The sequence below is a fragment of the Nannospalax galili genome, unplaced genomic scaffold (genome assembly GCF_000622305.1).
Source record: "Nannospalax galili isolate Female #2095 unplaced genomic scaffold, S.galili_v1.0 scaffold591, whole genome shotgun sequence".
In the NCBI taxonomy this organism is placed as follows: domain Eukaryota; kingdom Metazoa; phylum Chordata; class Mammalia; order Rodentia; family Spalacidae; genus Nannospalax; species Nannospalax galili.
Window position 1 is genome coordinate 1,977,106 of NW_008330926.1, and position 17,718 is coordinate 1,994,823.

The 17,718-nt window shown below is 55.1% G+C and overlaps 1 protein-coding gene across 2 annotated transcripts; it reads right to left on the reverse strand.

Moving 5' to 3' along the window:
- Positions 1–3,045: 3,045 nt before the first annotated feature.
- Bcan (brevican) lies at positions 3,046–16,337 on the reverse strand. 2 transcript variants are annotated; one of them, XM_029556674.1, is made up of 14 exons: positions 16,242–16,334; positions 13,769–13,879; positions 12,839–13,207; positions 12,341–12,515; positions 11,961–12,088; positions 11,265–11,558; positions 9,945–10,154; positions 8,778–9,386; positions 5,936–6,109; positions 5,287–5,445; positions 4,746–4,828; positions 4,257–4,401; positions 3,842–4,032; positions 3,046–3,527 (listed from the first exon to the last, which is right to left on the reverse strand). In XM_029556674.1, the coding sequence occupies exons 2-14, from the start codon at positions 13,857–13,859 to the stop codon at positions 3,432–3,434; spliced, it is 2,724 nt and encodes a 907-aa protein (XP_029412534.1). In that variant the 5' UTR covers positions 13,860–13,879; positions 16,242–16,334; the 3' UTR covers positions 3,046–3,431. The 2 variants fall into 2 exon arrangements, with proteins under 2 accessions (XP_029412534.1, XP_029412538.1); XM_029556678.1 differs by lacking the exons at positions 3,046–3,527; positions 3,842–4,032; positions 4,257–4,401; ... (1 more) ...; positions 5,287–5,445; positions 5,936–6,109 and adding an exon at positions 7,036–8,398 and having other exon boundaries at positions 16,242–16,337.
- Positions 16,338–17,718: the final 1,381 nt, after the last annotated feature.

Sequence of the window (17,718 nt, forward strand, 5' to 3'; positions counted from 1 at the left end):
CCACAGGCCACCTCAAGAAGACACACAGGAACATGAAGCTGTCATAAAATTGGGGCAGTGCAGGGACAGAGTGGCCTCAGTGAGGATTTGAGCAGTCTGTTTTGGGAGGCTGAGGAAAAGGTGATGCCTTTGCCTGCCTCTGCTTCCTTTACTCCAAGCTCCTGTCATCCCATTTTCTAACCCAGCACCCACATATCCAGACAGGCTTGTCTTTCTGCCAACATCTCAGTCAGGTATACGCCTCTTGTCCCAGCCCTCCACAGCCTGGTACCCAGGGGCTCTGATGTGTGTGTCTGCTTGCTCTCCCCCGCCCCAAATGGGCCCCTGGTATTTGAACCCCAGCATGCTCTTCCTCCCCTCCTCAGCCTCTCCTCCAGTCATGAAGTCCCCTCCCCATCCCCATGACTCAGCTGTGACTCCAGAAATAAACTGAGGCAGGTGCTAGGAGGCCTCTGTTAAGGAACCTCTCCCTGCAGCTGTGGGCTCAGCTGCTCACAAGCCACTGGTGCCTTGAGCCCCAAGATGGGAGACTTTGGGGGCCCTTGGGCTCTCTTGGTATTCTCTGGAACCCCATGTCCCCACTAAAGGAGGCCTCATTCACTACCCAAGGACCCCTTCAACTCTTTCCTCTGTCTCCCTTTACCTTCCCCTCCCCTCTGGCCTGTCCCTGAATCCCTTGTTTTGTCCAGGATTGCAATGAGTTCTAGTCACCTCAGAGAGAACTTCAGCTGGACTTTGATGGGGAAACTGAGGCACAGAGTGATGGCTTTTGCCCAATTAATACTCATATTTAACTCTAGTTCTAAGTCAGCAGTCTTCCCTTTGCCAACAGTCTACCTACACACCAAGGTAGAGTCATCTGGAAAACCAGAGGCCCAGGGTCCAGCCACTTAGCCTATAACCTGAGACCAGGTTCAGTGGAAGTTTCCCACTCTCCCGCTCCCTGCCTCCTGCTTTTCTCCCAGCTCCTTCTGCCTTTTCTCATGTTCTGTCCCTGAACCTTTTAGTTATTTCTGTCCAGGAGGAAGTAAGCTGCTTTGCAGCAGGCCAAGAAGTTAGACTTCAAGAAGGACTTCCACGTGGGGAAGGGAGAGCACAGCCTCTTGCATCAGGCCCTGAGAGGCACTCTGAAAAAAACACTCACTTGTGAGGTCTGACAAGCTGAACATTTTTGGAAGTTTTTAGGAGTTGCTGAGCCACTGTGGACACCAGGACAATGGGACCCTTTCTCTCCCTGTGCAGAAAGTCAGGCCCACAGACAGGCCTGGGGCTAGGACAAAGGCCCCAGCGAGGGGAGAGTGCTGTGGGAAGCAGTAGGATGGGGAGGAGCTCCTTGTGGTATGTCAGAGGTTTCTTGAGGCAGCAGGAATCTGACCATGTCACAGGTTCCCAAGCCCCTACTTGTTGCACAGGCTGGATCTCCTCTCTCTGGGCCTCCCTATTCCCAGGAGACTAGACACCCTTCCAGAGAACCCCACGTTACATATGTGTGAAGGAGGCTGAGCAGAGCCACACAGCTAGGGCCTTAGCAGCACAGCCAGGTGGCTATAGGTGTGGTCCCTACTCCATCTCCCCATAGCAGAAGTGAGGTACTGTTCCATGGGGCCCAGTCTTCTACGTGTACTGCCTTGGGTACAGGGCACTGCCGAGTCACCCCTGGACACCACCACCCCCCTTCCCCAGGAAGTCCAACAAAACCAGGAGAAGGTTTTCCTCTTCCTGCCTGCCAAGAGGACCAGCAGGTGGTGGTGATGAATTCTAGTTCCCACCCTCCTTCTACCTCTAGGACTCTCATCACCCCGAAGATAGTGGACCCTAGAGACAGTGAGAGACTCAAGAAAGAATGGCCTGGTGAGAGGGCTGAGAAGCTCAGAGCTCCACAAATCCTACATGCTATCTAGATTCTGCCTCAGTGAGATCAGAACCCCAAGGACAGACACTGCTCCCTCTCCAGCTTTCTCCTTTTCAGGCCCCACCCTCAAAGGTCACCTGGGGTCCTCTGACAATGCCAGCCCTCAAAATGCATGGAGTGGACAGTCAGAGGTGGATACAAGATAAAGCAGGGATCCATTCTAGGCCTGGGGTCACTCTGGTCCCTGGTCCTTAAGAACTGGCAGTTCACCCTCTCTGGCCGTGCCAGGCTGGCATGGCTGTGCAAGCTCAGGTCAAGTAGGTGGGCCAGAATTGGACGGGATGTGATGGTGAAGGTGGAGGGTGTGATAAGTCAGAGCTGGAATCCTAGAGACCACCTGTCTTAGGCATAGACGCAGGATGAGGAAGGGCCAGGAGAGTCCCAGGCCTTGCACACACAGCCTTCCTGAACCTCGGTCTGGGCCTCTCAGCTTTCTGGGTCTGTCTCCTTGCCTGGTTTACTGGCTTTTAGAAAAGGACTAAGAATCGCTCCCGTGTTCACTTGAGTGTGCATGTGTGTGCGCGCACGAGGCTGCGTGACCAGGCATCAGGATCTTCAGGCATAAATCACTGGTGCGTTATCAGCTCCCGGCTGGCAGTGATCTCATCATCTCGGCCTCCGCTGACTCAGTCCCCACAGCCCGGCCGGAAGTCCAGCTCCCCTCCACAACCCTGCACCCCACGCGTCGGAAGGGCCGCGGCGCCCTCTGGTGCTGGTGATGTCCTGATGCCCCTCTCGTCCGTGTCCACTCCCTGCACGAGGTCCTCTGGAGCCCGTGCCTGTGTCCGCAGTGCCCTCTGCTGGTCACAGGCTGTGAGACTCAGGGTGGCCTGAGGACTCCTACCAGCCTTTTAGCTAGAAGCAGGGTTTCTAGCTGTCTGTCCTCTGCAGAGCCATCCTTCAGCCCCACAGTCCCTGTGACGCTCAGAATTGGCCACCAGGAGGCCCTCTCCCTAGCCTGGACGTCGATGCACCTGTCTTGGCACTGTGTCCCTATTGCTGTCCCAATCTCAGCTGGTTCCTGTTCCAGAGTGCTCATTGGGTAACCCTTCCCTGCTAGGCAGGCACTATCTACCGACTTCTCTGACCTTTTGGAAGCTAGTGATCACAGACACACAAGAGTATCAAACTTGTTTAGGCTCAAACAACTTTATTTTCGGTTGGTTTTGCTGGCGCTCCATCCTGCAAACCCATTCTCTTTGAAAATCAAGACTGAGTATAAAATGTTTCCTAGAGAAATGAGGAGCAATTGAAGTCTGGCAGGAGAAGGCAGCTGAGGCACTTAGGGACTTACCCCTGTCCTGAGGGTAAAACATGAGGCCCAGGTAGGGGAGAGAGGGCCTGGGCTGGGTGGAGCCACCCAAGTGTTTCTCAGAAGCCCAGCCCCCTCAGGCACTGTCCCCTGGACTCCAGTCCCACCCTTCTCACTGTCACTCCCTGTCACGAGAACAGTATAGGGTGTGAGGGACAGTGGGGAGATAGGGTAGTGCTGGGGGAGCAGTATTCCAGGCCTTGCTCCCTAAGGACTCAAAGGAGGTGTCAATAGTAACTTCCTGTGCCCTGGGAACTGTCCCTTTGATCCTCCTGGAGTGTTCACTGGGCGCAGAGCACGGGCCTGGGGAAGACAGACACACTTACCCTCCACACTCACCTCCTTTTCAGCCTCCCCAGTGCCCTGGCTATTTGTTCCTTGACCCCTGACCTTTTCAAAACACTGGCCCTGACTCTGCCCTTAAGAGCCCAAGGGTGGCTGTATGTTCCCAGCCATCAGAGGATCCAGAGACCCCCCTCCTCCCCGCTTCCTTCTCAGCCTGAGAGAGGAAGTGGTACTCCAAGTTCATACAATCAGTGAATGACAGGCAAAACTGGCTCTGGAGCCCAGGGCTTCCAGTAGCTGATGGCCCCCACCCATCTCCTTCTGGCACTCACAGGCCTTTGGGGCACACAGGAAATCTGAGGGGGCTCCCAAAGACCGTTCTGCTGGCAGCGGATCAGTGGCAGGTTGCGCTGGGCCAGGCCCTCTCGGCATCGATACCGAAGAACAGTGTCCACCTCATACCGCAGCCGAGGGCGACCAAATATTTGAGCCAGAGGCAGCTCTGGTGGGGGCCCACAGGACACTGCAAAGGACACACAGTTAGGAACTACCAGCCTGGCTTTGTGGATGATAGGTCCCAGAAAGTTGATGGGGAAGAGAGGAATGGCCTCGGATTCTGAGTGGGTCTGGACAATTTGTCACTCCTCCCATGGTCTGGGATCCATTCTGACAGACTTCTGGGTACCTTTGTGCCCCTCCTTCTATGATGGCAGCCCCAGACACCCTCACCCTCCTCACCACCCTCACCTAGGCCCATCTTGCAGGTGTAGGACAGGTGGTAGTTGCAGGGCACGTCACTCCACTGTCCCTGGTCATGCCACACCATGACCACACAGTTCTCCCCAGACAAGAAGTAGCTGTCAGGCTGCCCAGGGTTCCAGTTTTCATAGAGCTGTGTAGGGGGATGGAGAAGGCAATGAGGAGCCCCAAACCCATTAACACTAGGGGAATGGCCTCAAAAGACTGGAGGGATAATGGAATAGTCCCCAGGATATGGGAGGATAGGGGTCTGGGGATTGGAACACCCAGAAAGGGGAAATAAAAGGGCAGGGGCTTTGGGGCAGGGAGATGGGAGCCAGAGAGAAGAGAGAGAGGAGCACAAGGAAGGGAGATGTACAGGGAGAAGAGGAATGGGAACAAAGGAGGGGAGAAGAGGGAGAAACAGAGTAATTGCTAATTGAGGGCAGAAGGACTTCAAGGAAGTGACCTAGACTGCAGTGTCATGAGAATGCTCACCAGAGGGACACCATCTGACCACAGGAAATCGCCTTCAATGGTCCTGTCATTGAGCCCAATCCACTGGTACTCCCTGTATCGATCTGAGGAGGAAAGTCAGAGGTGCACTGAGCTGTGAGTGCTGTTCCTGGGCCAGTGAGTGACTTTTTGGGGAGTCCATCCCAAAACCTACTCCCTAAATCTTGCTGGCCTGTGGGTACTGGATAAGGACGAGGTCTCTTTACCCTGAGACTACCACCAGCACCTCAAAGACTGCAGACAACCCTCTTTTCTTTTTCTTTTCAAGTAAGACAATTATATTTAATATCATAAAGGCTCTCCCTGTTCTTTTAAGTGACCTCATACCCCCATGGATGCTAGAGTGGGGTTTGAATAAGTGAGTGAGGGGGGAGTGAGGGGGTGTGAAGGGGGAAATGAGGGGGGAGTGAAGGGAAAAGTGAGGGGGAGGGGGAGAGGCGGAGTGAGAGGGGAGTGAGTGGGGAGTGAGTAGATGTAGAGTGAGTTGGGGTGAAGGGTGTGCAGGAAGGGAGGCCTCGCCCACCATTGACAAATTCCTGCTCCTCTGGAGTGCAGATGCTGGTCAGGTGTGCTCCAAGCATGCGGCAGTGGCTTTCTGCCTCCTCCCAGTTCCTTCGGGTAGAAAAGTGCTTGTAGCAGGCCCCCTGGAAGGCATCCCAGCCTGGGCTGCAGAAATGGAGGCCTGGGGCAGAGAGAGCAGTTGAACCTTTTAGGTCTGAGGACCAGGAAAGATAGAGGTGCCTGGTCTCATTGAAAGGACTGTTGTTGTTCTAAGGTAGTGTGGGACCCAAAGCTACTCTAGTGAAGACAGGAGCCCCGAGCTTGGACAGCAGCAGCCAGGGTAAGTTGACTCTGTAACCCTAGTCAGTGAAGCCCTAGTTCCTGGAAAAGAGCCATCTCCTCCTTCCTGTTATGGAGAAGGAAAGGCACACTATAGCACTCTGGCCTAACTCCTGAATGCCAGTGTGTGCTAAGTGCCAACAGGTGTGGTGGCCCGCCTAGTCAGACAGGATGTTGGGAGCAAGGTCCAGACAAGCTATGTAACTTGTCTGAAGTGGCAATTCATTCATGATATGGCCCCAATCAGTGACTCCCCATACCCCCAGGGAACTAGTACATTGAGGCAGGGTACAGGCTTCAGACTTGTCCCCCACAACCCTCAACACACTCACCAACATCACACAGGTTCCCCCCATAGCCAGGCAAACACAGGCAGCGGAACCCCTCCTCCTCCTCCTCCTCCTCCTCCGCTTCTAAAGTGCTGGGATCACAGTCCTCCTCCTCCTCCTCCTCCTCCTCCTCCAAACATGTCCCACCATTGTGGCAGGGGCTTGGAATACAATCACCTGAGAAGGGGAGAGAAGTGAGGTGGGAGAGCATGGAAGTGAGCTGTGCAGTCTGAGCTATCCAGGGCAGGGTCTAGCTGTCTCTCAACCCTGGGAGCTTATAGTTCTGATTGGAGTCTTCCTTTGCCACAGCTGTTCCTGAGTTTTGGCTTCTTTCCTCACTTACCCCCAGTTCTTCCAGGGGCTTGGAATACAATCACCTGAGAAGGGGAGAGAAGTGAGGTGGGAGAGCATGGAAGTGAGCTGTGCAGTCTGAGCTATCCAGGGCAGGGTCTAGCTGTCTCTCAACCCTGGGAGCTTATAGTTCTGATTGGAGTCTTCCTTTGCCACAGCTGTTCCTGAGTTTTGGCTTCTTTCCTCACTTACCCCCAGTTCTTCATTAGCTTATCCTTGGGCAACTGGTGAGACGAGGCTATCTCCCACTAACTGGAAAGGTACTAGGCTGTCAGCCATGAGACCTGGACTCTTGCCAGTTCCTGGCTAGGCCACCTGCCTTCTCCAGCCTTCTCTCTGGGCTCTGCCTAGGTGCTGTGGGGGCTGTCAGCCATTCTGGTCTAGCTGACCAAGGAAAATGGCTTCTCCAACCAAAGATCCAGGCCAGGTCCATCAGACCTCCCAACCAGCAGCTGAAGCCAAAGTCCTTGATGTTTTAGGCTGACCTGAGCAGGGGAAGGAGAAGTTGGAGCTGATTGGAAAAATGTGCTGGGATGGCCTAGATATATTAGGGAAAACTGGTCAGTTAGCCTTTCTAGTTCCCCTTGGCCCCCAGTCTCTCCGCCACAGGTGGAGCTCTCCCCCACCCCAACTCCCTGTTTTGGGGGGAGGATTTTTTTTGTCTTTTTGAAATAAGGTCTCCCTGTAGCCCCAGCTGACCTGGAACTTGCTATGTAGACCAGGCTGGCCTCAAACTCACAGAGATCACTTGCCTCTGCATCCTAAATGCAGGGATTAAAGGCATGCACTACCATGCCAGCTCAACTCCCTGTTTTATTTAGCCAAATAAGTTCTAGAGCCAGGAGAGAATGAGTCCTGAGGCCCTCCCATTCTTCATACCTGCTCCTCCTGTGTCCTCTTCTTCCTGGACAGTCCCCCAAACTTGAGAGACAGAGACCTTCAATCTCTGTCCTTGGCCCCCTGCCCCAGGCCATAAGTCCCACCCCTGGCTTTTGGGCTGCAGAACCTAAACCAAGAGTGGGAAGTGTGGGGTAAAGGAACTTCGTAGGTTTTGTCTTCCTTTCCCCTTTGGGGCCAACTACCCTCCACAGTCAGAAAATGTTTATTTCCCTCCTGACACAGCAGGCAAGGGGACCTCTTGGTCCTCCTCTAGATGGCCTAAGACACTGCAGTGGCCTTCAAGAGTGTCCCTTTTCCTACCACACCCACTCCAAGGCCAGTGGGCAGAGAGCAAACAGTTGAAATGGGTGAAATGACAGTGATGCAGGGGTGCCTGCCTTTTCTGGGCCGTCATGGGGGCTCCAATGGAGACTGGACTGTAAGCCTTCTGTGAGTCCAAAGGCTCCTCTCAGACCCTGGAAGCCATCCCACCCTCCACCCATCCCACCCTGCTGAGACAGGTCCTTTGGGTTGAAAAGAGTAAAACCATTCTTCCTGGGGTTAGGAGTGGTCATTAGTGCAGGGGTTAGTACAGGAGGGGGACACTGGACACAGGGGTTAACAATACTATCCCTTGCTGGAATTGAGGGAGGAGGATGAAGTGCTAGAGCCATGGGAAACAGGAGAACTGGCTCCATCTCCATGCTGATTGCCCCAGTCACTGCAGGAACTGCCATGGTGAGTCACACATCACACTCCCACCCCAGACTGTGTGGGCTTCTTCCTGTAGATGACAGAGGAGGGCTCCTCTGGTGGTGTGTACAGTCAAGCCTGAAGTCTCAGCAGTAAGGAGGGGGAGTGTAGACGGCCTTAGGAGAGGCAGAAGGAACAGTATGGGCTGCTACCCTGCTAGGATAGCAAGGGCGTTGACTGGAGGTGAAAAATAGGAGCAGCAAGGAGATACATGGAGAGACACAGAGAGATGGAGGAGAGCACGTGGAATCAAAGGGAAGTTGAGATTCATGATGCAGACCCCGCAGTGAGCAGAGACAGCTGGAGATGGACAGGATGTCAACAGTTGGTTGCAAAGTGGTTTAATAGAGATTTATTTCCAAGGCTTGTTTTTCAAGAAACAATTAAAAATACTTCACAGAAGTAGAGGCTTAAGGCTCTGTGGGGTGAGTGCTCTTCTGGTCTCCAGAGGTGAGGGGGGTGGGGATGGTCTCCCAGGCTTCCCTGAGATCAGTGAGAGACAGTTAAAGGGACAGAACATGGGGCACAGGGAGGGAGCAGCAGGGGATGGGCCTGGCTCCACAGAATGCAAGAGGTGGTGAGGGCACCCAGAAGAGGCATGGGGATGTTCTGTGAGCTACAGAGGGCCCAAGTGTAATAAGGTTCTCCAGGGTCACAGGGAGAGAAACACAGAGCTGAGATGAAAGTCACAAGGTGGGGCATTCAAGATTGGAGACCCATAGGGAGAGATAGGTAAGTGAACGAGGCCAAAGAGCCAGAGGGTCTAGGGAGAAGATGGACTAAAGGCTTACATGTCAGGTGACCCAGAGCTGCCAGAGGAAAAGGAGGAAGAAGGGGAGCACTGAGCCTTCAGTAGAGTTACCTGATGAGGGGGCCACAGCCACTTCACCTTGGCTGGCACTGTCGGTGGGCAGCACCGGCTGGGTCTGCACTGAGGTGCCTGCTGGGACAGTTCTTCCAGACTTCTCTTCTGAGAGGCCCTCCAGCTCCCTGGCTCCCTCAGGGGACCATGTGGCTGGAAGCAGGGAAAGGCCATCCTCGGAGCTAGAGCTCTCTGTCTCCTCACTTTCTCGAGGGACCCCAGAGAGTTCAGGACTCCCAATTTCCTCCCCTACCTCTCTTGCCCCATCTGGAATGGACGCTAGGCTTCCCTCTCTGGGAGAGGGCAAAGTCTCTGTAGGTGGCCCACGAACCTTTGGAGGCCTGGGAGCTTCTGACCCTACATCAGGAGAAGGTGATGCACCGGGCTGCAGAGCTGCCTGAGCTGGAGGGGACCCCTGGGAGAGTGACAGCTCTATGTCCCAGTCAGTGGGGAGAGGGCTGCTGAGTTCCCTGGGCCACACCCGCAGCTCCTCCTGCTCCACTGTCTCCACTGGAGTCTCTTCTTCATCCTTGAATTTGTCTTCTTCCTCCAGGGCCATGTCTTCTTCTGAGGACCCCGAGGGCAGCGTAATGGATTGTGTTTCCAGCTCTGACCATAGCAAAACAGTTCAGCACAAGGGACAGCGCCCCCGAACCCAGCGAGAAGGGCAGGTGGGGGGGAGGAGAGCGGGACAGGACAGGGGACACAGAGACGGGACGCCAAGGACACGGACGGGTGGGCGGGGGTGTCACTCAGGAGAGGTGCTGTTTGTGCCTAGCCTCCAGAGGAGAGCTTTGATGTGGGCTGCTTTGTGAGGCAGTATGTGGAAAGGCTCAGCAAGCTGACATTGGCTCCAGGAGACAGGGCTGTTGCATCCCACTCTCCCCGTGTGTCAGCATTCTCTGATCATTTTGGGGTGGGTAAGGGAAATCTCTTTCCCAGGGGAGCACCCCCTTAGTCCAAGCTTCACTAGCTTCAGAGAATTGGGGGTGGAATTTACTTGAAAGTTTGTGAGAGGGACAAACAGAGGCCTTGCACCATGGAGCTGCTAGGAAAGGACGGGGCAAAATCATGCCAGCCATGACCCTCAACATCCACCTGGGCCTCCTCCTCCTGCTCCCAACTTCCTTCAGGTGGTGAGAACCCAGGGTAAGGGCTTGGAGTTACCTAGGAGGGTCCGAGGGGCCTCTGCTGGGTCTTCTGGGGTAGAGCTTCCTCCTCCCCCATCTTCCATGATGGGAATAGAGTAGATGGCCCCACGGGATTCACTCTCCATAGCTTCCTGTGGCAGCTGCAGTTCCTCCAGCCTCTCTGTCACTGTGACAATGGCCTCTAGTCCATCAGAGGCTGGGCTGGAGGCCTCAGGAAGGGCAGAGTCTGTGGCAAGAGGAAAGGACCAGTTGAAGGCTAAATAGGCAGCTGAACCCTCCCAGGGCATGACCTATATGTGAAGATCTGGGGCACCCTGAAATTTCATTATTCACTCCTTGGGTATTAATGGCATGCCTACTAGTGTCAGGCCAAGAGGTCTCTGGGCACTTAAGAGTTTGGTATAGAGAACGATAGGGACTTCCACACTCAAGGAGACAAACATAGATAATAAGCACAGTAGAAAGAACAATAGAGTAGTTAGAAGACAAAGTGAGGGGCCAGGACAGGCTGTGGCAAGCTGCTCCTTTAAGTGAGGGGACACAGAGTGGAGTGTATGGAGTGGTCTGTGCACCTTGGGGGCTGGGCTTGGGTCAAAAAAAGGTCAGACTCTATCTGCCAGGCACAATGTTCAATGGTCACCGCCAGAGGAGCTCAAAGCTCAGTTGGGGCAACAGGGCAAAGGAAGAGAGAGCTTTGAGGGGATTTTACTCAGGGGTTCAGGATGGATTACCTTGTCCTCTGGGGAGAGAACCCAGAACAGAAACCGATGACTCCAAAGTAGAATTGTGCTAAGAGGAGCCCAGAGAGTTGTTTGTGTCCAGATAGCTCAGACAGTACTGTGTGTTTCAGGATCTGTGACCTGCTCTATTAAGCCTTGCTCTACCCCACCCCAGACCAGAAAAATGATGGTATTTCTCCCCACTTTCTTCCAGGTGTGCTTGGTTCTTTGTGAACCTGAGGTTCCACTCTCTGGGTGTAGTAATGTCCATCCATCAGTATTTGGTGGTTAAAGACCTGACACCTGTTCACAGTAGGTTCTGTAAGGCTCTTGAGAGCTCCTGGATGCATCTGGTTCACTGAAGAATGGGAGCAGATCGTTCACAGAGGAGAATGCTGGCAGGAAACAGCCCCAAGTGAAGAGGCTGCTTTGACACTGGCAGACTGGCACAAACTACTAAGGGAGGCAGGTAAAGTGATGCAAAGGCCTTAGGGCACATACTCAAAACCTAGAGCTCAAACTGGGTGCTACTCAAGACCCCTTTGGGCAAATGACTAAGAAGTTGGTGAGAGCTAGGGCTAGACTTCCAAGCCTGGCACTACCTCAGTGACACTTGCCTCGGAAGCAGTAGACATTGTAGCGGCTGTGTTTGCTGGGAAAGCCAGTCTGGTTGGGGAAGAGAAAAAGGGTCTTGACCCCAGGCAGGCCCCCACCACAGCGCTGGCTAGGTGTGACAATGGGATAGCGCACACTGCCATCAGCCAGCCAGCCTGGGCTGCATCGGTCCAGACCACCATCCCACGCTGCGTACAGCTGGCCCGTGCTGGCAATCTCTGCACCCCGCTCCTGGCAGTAGGCTTGGGCCTCTTCCCACGTCAGCTTGTCTGGAGGGGCACCTAGGAACAGTTCTCCTGGGTGGAAAGAGGAGGAGCTGGTCAGCAGGCAGTTGACAGCCCTTCTATCCTAGGCTTCTACAGGCCCCTGGGTAAGTTCCTCATTCCTGATATGACCGTGTCACCCACCTGATAGTGTCAAAGTTTGCCTGGAACCCAAGATGAAGCCTGGAGCTCAGAGGAGCCTGGCCCCACTTCCTCACTCTGTAGTCCTGCCGTTTGAACAGCAGGGCTCTGTAGAACTGCAGCTCACCCCCATTTTGTTGCCCTTCCCCATCAAGTCTGATCAGGAACTTTCTGTGGGACAGTGTTTGGAGGGGACATCAACTATATTCCTATGCTGTCTGTCTCCTTAACCACGTGAGGTCCAGTGGAAGTCCCAAGGGGCTGTGTTACAGGAGGATCTGTCATTCCAATCACCATTTAGGTCCTCAGCATAGCAGTAGGCATCGTACAGGTCTTCAGGATCGACCACTCCATAGTTCCGGACCCCAGGGTAGCCATCCATGTCTCCATAGCAGGCCTCTCTTGGGGTCTGAATGGGATACCTGGGAAGTGGGGTGAGATCAGAACTGGTGTGTTCCCCCAAGGAGCCATCCCATATTGATCCATGGTGGTTGTTCCAACTCTGCAGGGACACACACCCCAGTCAGGGCCTCACCCATTTTTCTTAGGCCAATATCCTTTCCAAAGTCATGGAGCCCTGGGGGATCCCAATGGAGGAGCAGACACCCTAGCATGACCAGAACCCACCACTACTTGAGACAAACAGAAGGCCCTGGTCCCCAACCACAGCACACCTCACAGTCTGATCAGACAGCCAGCCAGCATCACACTGCTCATAGCCACCAAGGTAGGCGGCATACAGCTGCTCAGGGGTGGCAATTCGGGCTCCGATGCGAATGCAGGCTTCCTGGGCCCCAGCAAAGGAGAAAGCATAGCGGGCAGAGCCCTCCCGGTAGAGAAAGACGACCCCTGAGGGGCAGAGAGGACTCCTGAGCCTGGTGATCACCCAGAACGCTAATCTTCCCATCCCCTTCCTGTCATTCCCTGTTCACAAAAGGCAAAGTCCAAATTGTGCTCCCTCTACAGCATGTGGGACTTAAGTTAGACTGTGAACAGAATTTTCTCCACCTGAAAAGAGAAAGGTGGTAACAAAGACCTGGGTCTCCTCCCTCCTCTTAAAACTCAGTCTGTGCCTTCTGTGTAAGAGGTTTGCTGCCAGCCTCAGACTCAGCTCCCTGGAGCAGAACTTTCCCTATTCTCTCTGGGGGCCTCGCTCTACTCTGGCCTCTCACCTTTGACTTTGACCTCCACAGCGTCGCTGCTGTCATCGATTCCGTGCTGGACTTCGCAGCGATAGACGCCAGAGTCATTGGGCCGCAGCTCGCTCAGCACCAGCGAGACATCAGTGAGTGACGCGGGGTAGGCCGGCAGCGCCACGCGGAACCGGTAGGCCTCGTTCACCTTGACCCGCAGCCCGCGCGCCACCAGCACCTCCGCCTCGCGATCCCCGGACAGGAAAGTCCATTTGACTCGGGGAGAGCCCAGCGTGGCCCGGCGGCCCGGCGGTAGCAGGTGATTGACATGGCACGGGATGGCGAGGGCGCCTCCCAGCACGCCCCGCAGCAGTGCCGCGCCGATGCGCACACGGAAGGCACGATCCTCTGTAGGTAGGGGTTGGAGCCGGCTGCTGCCAGACGCAGGACGCAGTGCGCCTGTGCGTGTGGGCCTTCAAGCCCTGACCCTGGGCTCCAAACCCCGCCCCCAGGGCCCAGGCCGCCTAGCATGCTGAGCCAGCCCAGGGTGCTATGCCCAGCCTGGGCACTGAGCCCCCCCCCCCAGGATGCTACCCACCCCCTCAGGGTGCTGAGTCCCCGCTACCCCCCGGTTCTGAGCTGTCCAGGGTGCTGAGCCTTTCTACCTCCGAGAGCGCTACTCACTCCCTCAAGGTTCTATCCCCGTCGAGGGTCCTGAATTTGATTCTCCACCCTAGGGTCCTCAGACTCCCATCTCATGCCCCTTTGCTGCCCAGACCCCAAGATTCCACTATCTACAGGATCCTGGCTCAGCTCACACCTTTTCTGCAGTTGGGCCCACAACAGTCTGATTTCTGTCTCCTCCCTGGCCCCCTGGTTCCATGGCTGGAATCAGGTGGCTGGGGTTGACAGCCATCTGCCCTAGGTGGATGCACCACAGATACACTGGCCCTCTGGAAGGTTGCTTACCTGAGCTGTCCCCTTCGAGGTCATCAGCTAGAGTTGCAGGGGCCTGAGTCAGTGCCAGAGCTGCCAGCAAGGACAGAAGCACTGGGACCATGCTGAAAGCTGATGGAGGAACTTGAGGAGGAAAGATGGAATGTGTGGTTAGACTTTGGGATGGACTTACCCTAGCTTCCTGCCTGGGCTACACAGAGAATCACCACTACTTCTGGTCTTCATCTCCTCAGTGCCAAGATGTGTCCTCAATCACCTCACTGTGGCACCTAAGCAGAGCTACTCAACATGTTTGGGCCTTTGTTTTCTTTCTCGTAAAACAGCAACGTCATGACCACCCCAGGAGTTCCAATGGGCTATGTGCTTAGAGAGGGTGAGCAAGCTGCCATTTGTATCACTACCTATTAGCTATCATTATCTACCTATCATCTATCAATCAACCATCTTCATCAGGAAGCACTCAGCCCATAGTATGTGCTTAGGAAATATTTATAACACCATTAGAGGGTGGTATTGTTCAATCAGCTCTTGTATACTTGGGTTACAGGTTACACATCTGTGCCTTCAACCAACGACCCATTAATTTTTTTTTCCCCCTTTGGTCTTTTTGAAGCAGGGTGTCCTATAGCCCCAGCTGTCCTGGAACTCACTATGTAGACCAGGCTGGCCTTGAACTCACAGAGATCTGCCTGCCTCTGCTTCCCAAGTACTGGGACTACAGACATGCACCACCAGGCCCGGCTCCAACAACCCATTAAAATGGTCAGAAAAAGTGTCTATACTGAACACATACAGATTTTCTTTTTGGTCACTGTTCTCTAAACAATGCAGCTATTTACATGGCTGGTGTGCATTTAAGGAATTCTGAATCACCTAGACATAGTTGCTGTGCACAGAGGACCTACACAGGCAAAAACAAACATAAAACCATTCTATGTGAGGGTTTGAGCTCATGCAGATGCGGGCAGTTACTGGAGGTCCTCCAGCCAAGCCCACAGACATGCAGAGGGGGGATAATGACAGTGATGACACCGTGGTTCCACTTTCTCCTGCCCTTGAATGCCAACCTGGAGCCTCCTGCCTGAGCACCACATCCACCTAGCCTCCTCCAGGAGGGCCTCCTAGACTGTCCCAGGCAGGCTCCTCCTCTGCCTCCTTGCCATCAGCAATTGTAAAGAAGCTTCCCTTGGTGCCTAGCATCCCCTGTGTGTGTGTGTGTGTGTGTGTGTGTGTGTGTGTGTGTGTGTCCTGCTTTGCTCCTAGCCATTCCCCTCTGCCTGGCACGAGCTTTCCCACCGGATCTCCTGGCTCAGAAACTAGCGGGGACAAAGCCCCTGTCCCTGCCAGTCTGGCCTCCATCCAGCTGTGCCTTCCCCCACCCATCTTTTGTGAAAGCCTGGAACTGGGAGTGTACTGGGGGAGTGAGGATACAGGGAACCGCCTCCCCCTGCCCAGGCCATCAGCTGTGGAACCAGTCTATCCTTTCCACGAGCCCAGAGCACTCATCTCTCAGGGAAAATGGAGATGGATGTCCAGAGAGGCATAGAGCTGACTCTGGGCCACCAGCAGAGCCAAGGCAGGCAGCAGGCCACTTGCCTTCCCCTCCCCCTCAGGGAAGACTGCAGAGCTACTGCTCAACATCATCTGTAAGGACCAGGCTAGACTTGAAAGAATACAGGGACCCAGATCTACATGGACTAGGCTGATGATGCAGCAGGAGGGATGAAGGTTAGACTGCAGGCAAGACCTACAGATGGGGTTTTTTCCAACCGGCTCCCTCTCCCACTCCTGACCCTTGGATTCTGTGCTTCACAGTCCCCCTCTTGCCTGAGCCCAAGTAATGGGACATTTCCTTCTTTTCCCAGGTCCTCCCAGGCCAGGCTACCCTCACTCCCACAGCTGTGGCCTCCAACCCAGGCTATAGCTCAGGACAGCACTGGGGGTTAGAAAGGAAGTCAGGTGCTAAGGCGCCCTAAGGGGGCGAGTGTGATGGAGGGGCCAGGCCCCATCCTCCAGTGGGAACAGGAGCTATTCATACGCGCCCCCAGCATCCCCTTCACCCCTGTTCGTGTTCCGACAGCTCAGGATAAGGGAGGAAGGCCTAATGTCAGAGGATCCGGCAGCCCTGGGACGTCAGATGCCAAAAGGGGCTCCTGGCGGCTGATCCGGCGCCCTGCCCCTTCCCTGGGGAAGACCAACCGCTTCGATGGAAGCCCAGGCTCGGACCGACCGCCCCTTTCCAATCCGCAGCTCTCTTCAACGGCTGGCGAGCAGCAGCGCAGGCTTCCCACTCGTGCCCGCCCGGTGCGCTCTGGGGCCCTCAGCTCGCCCGGGGTCCAAGTGACCCACAGAAGCCAGGCGCCGCCCATCGCTGCCCACGGCCTCGCACGCCGGGGTCCCAGGCTCAGGGAGGTCTTGGAACTGGCCCAAGGTCACGCCGCAAGTCTGGACCCTAGTTCCTCGGCTGCACCAGGGCCGCACTCACCTTGCTAGGTCCGGTGGCACAGCGCTTCCCCAGCAGCGGCCGAGACTGCCGCGGACTGCTGCGCGGGCGCTGCACAAAACCCCCTTTCTTCCCGCGTGCCCCGCCTTCCCGCCGCCCCCGCCCTGGCCGCCTCCGCGGGGGGCTCCACGGTCACGGGACCGCCGCCTTCTCTGCTGTTCCCGGCCGCGGCCAGGGCAAGGACAAGCGAAGTAGGACAGAGTTCCGGGGAAGACAGTCCAGGACTCCAGCGGGAGGGAGCGCTGGAGGACCGAGAAGGATGGAGGGGGAGGAAGGCCAAGTTGGAAAACTGGAGGGACTTCGCATGGGTGCAAGGGGAGGAGGATCGACTCTAACTTAGTGGGGCACAGGCTAAGGGATAATGAGGCCTTTCCCCTGGAAAAAGCAACACCACCCTGTAAAAACGGGAAGTTCTTGCTTTGGAGGTCAGGATGCGCTGCAGATGACCACAGCCGCCCCCTCCCCCGCTTGAGAAAGCTGATTGGATTCTGTGGACCTTAGTGTTCCCTCACCCTACATAGCCGACCTGACTTTGCAGTTGGCCTGGTGGAGGTTAATAAGAACCGTGGGTTAGGCAAAGCAGGTGAACAAACTTCTAGTAGCTCAGGGTGTAGTGGACGTTACTGATGGAGGAGACCATGGGTTGTACAAACCAATGTGCAAAGAGCAGTCATTGATGGAAGCGAGAGCCTGTTAGTGGAACCGGGCTTCCCAGTGTGCAGTCTGGTGCCAGGGGCTGGGCCCTGAAGGCTACCAGTCGCCAGCCCCCCACCCCCATCGTCGCTGCTTCTTCCTGCTTTCCCAGGCTTTCCACTTTTCTCCTTTCTCCCTCTCCTGCCAGGGACTCTAAGCAAAGCCCTGGCATGGACTGTAGTTGAGGCAGCCAGATGCCTGTCCTGGTTCCCCTGGACACCAACCCCACAGCAACTGCAGCGCTGGAGCTTTGACCAGATAATCTCCAGATCTGGAAACACAGCCTGCCCACCTGACTGCATCTTAAATCTCCCCCTGAGAATACGGGAGTTTCTTACTCATGCCGGGTGGACTTAATTCCAAAAGTCCTTTAGAAACTTGAAAAAACAAACTCTCCTCTCCAAAGCCTTGAGATTTTTAAAGGAAGGATTCTGGACTCTGCCTCCCACTATAGGGGCAGGAGAGAAGAAGATGGTTGAGATCATTCAGGAAGACAAATCTGGGCAGGGATGCCAGAAGTGTGGCTCAGGGAGAGGCTGGGCAGGAGGCCTCCGTTAATTTATTCTTTAAAGCCATGAACCAAACCAAAAGCCAACTGCAGATCAGGCCCTGTTGGGACCCTAGGACTGGTGGAGTCCTGCAGGGGGAAAGGCTCTGAGGCTTTGGGGGCCAGGTCTGGACAGCACCTGCGTGACTCACCAACTCAGTCTCCATAGGGCTGTCAAACCTTGGAATGATTCAGGACCTTCTGCATTCCTTCCAGGTA

Coding starts and splice junctions, on each gene's coding strand:
- Bcan (XM_029556674.1), bottom strand. CDS start 13,859: ATGGTCCCAGTGCTTCTGTCCTTGCTGGCAGCTCTGGCACTGACTCAG. Junction 12,089..12,340: donor CTGTCTGATCAGACTGTGAG/GTGTGCTGTGGT, acceptor CCCACTTCCCAG/GTATCCCATTCAGACCCCAA. Junction 11,559..11,960: donor CTATGCTGAGGACCTAAATG/GTGATTGGAATG, acceptor CTTTCCACCCAG/GAGAACTGTTCCTAGGTGCC.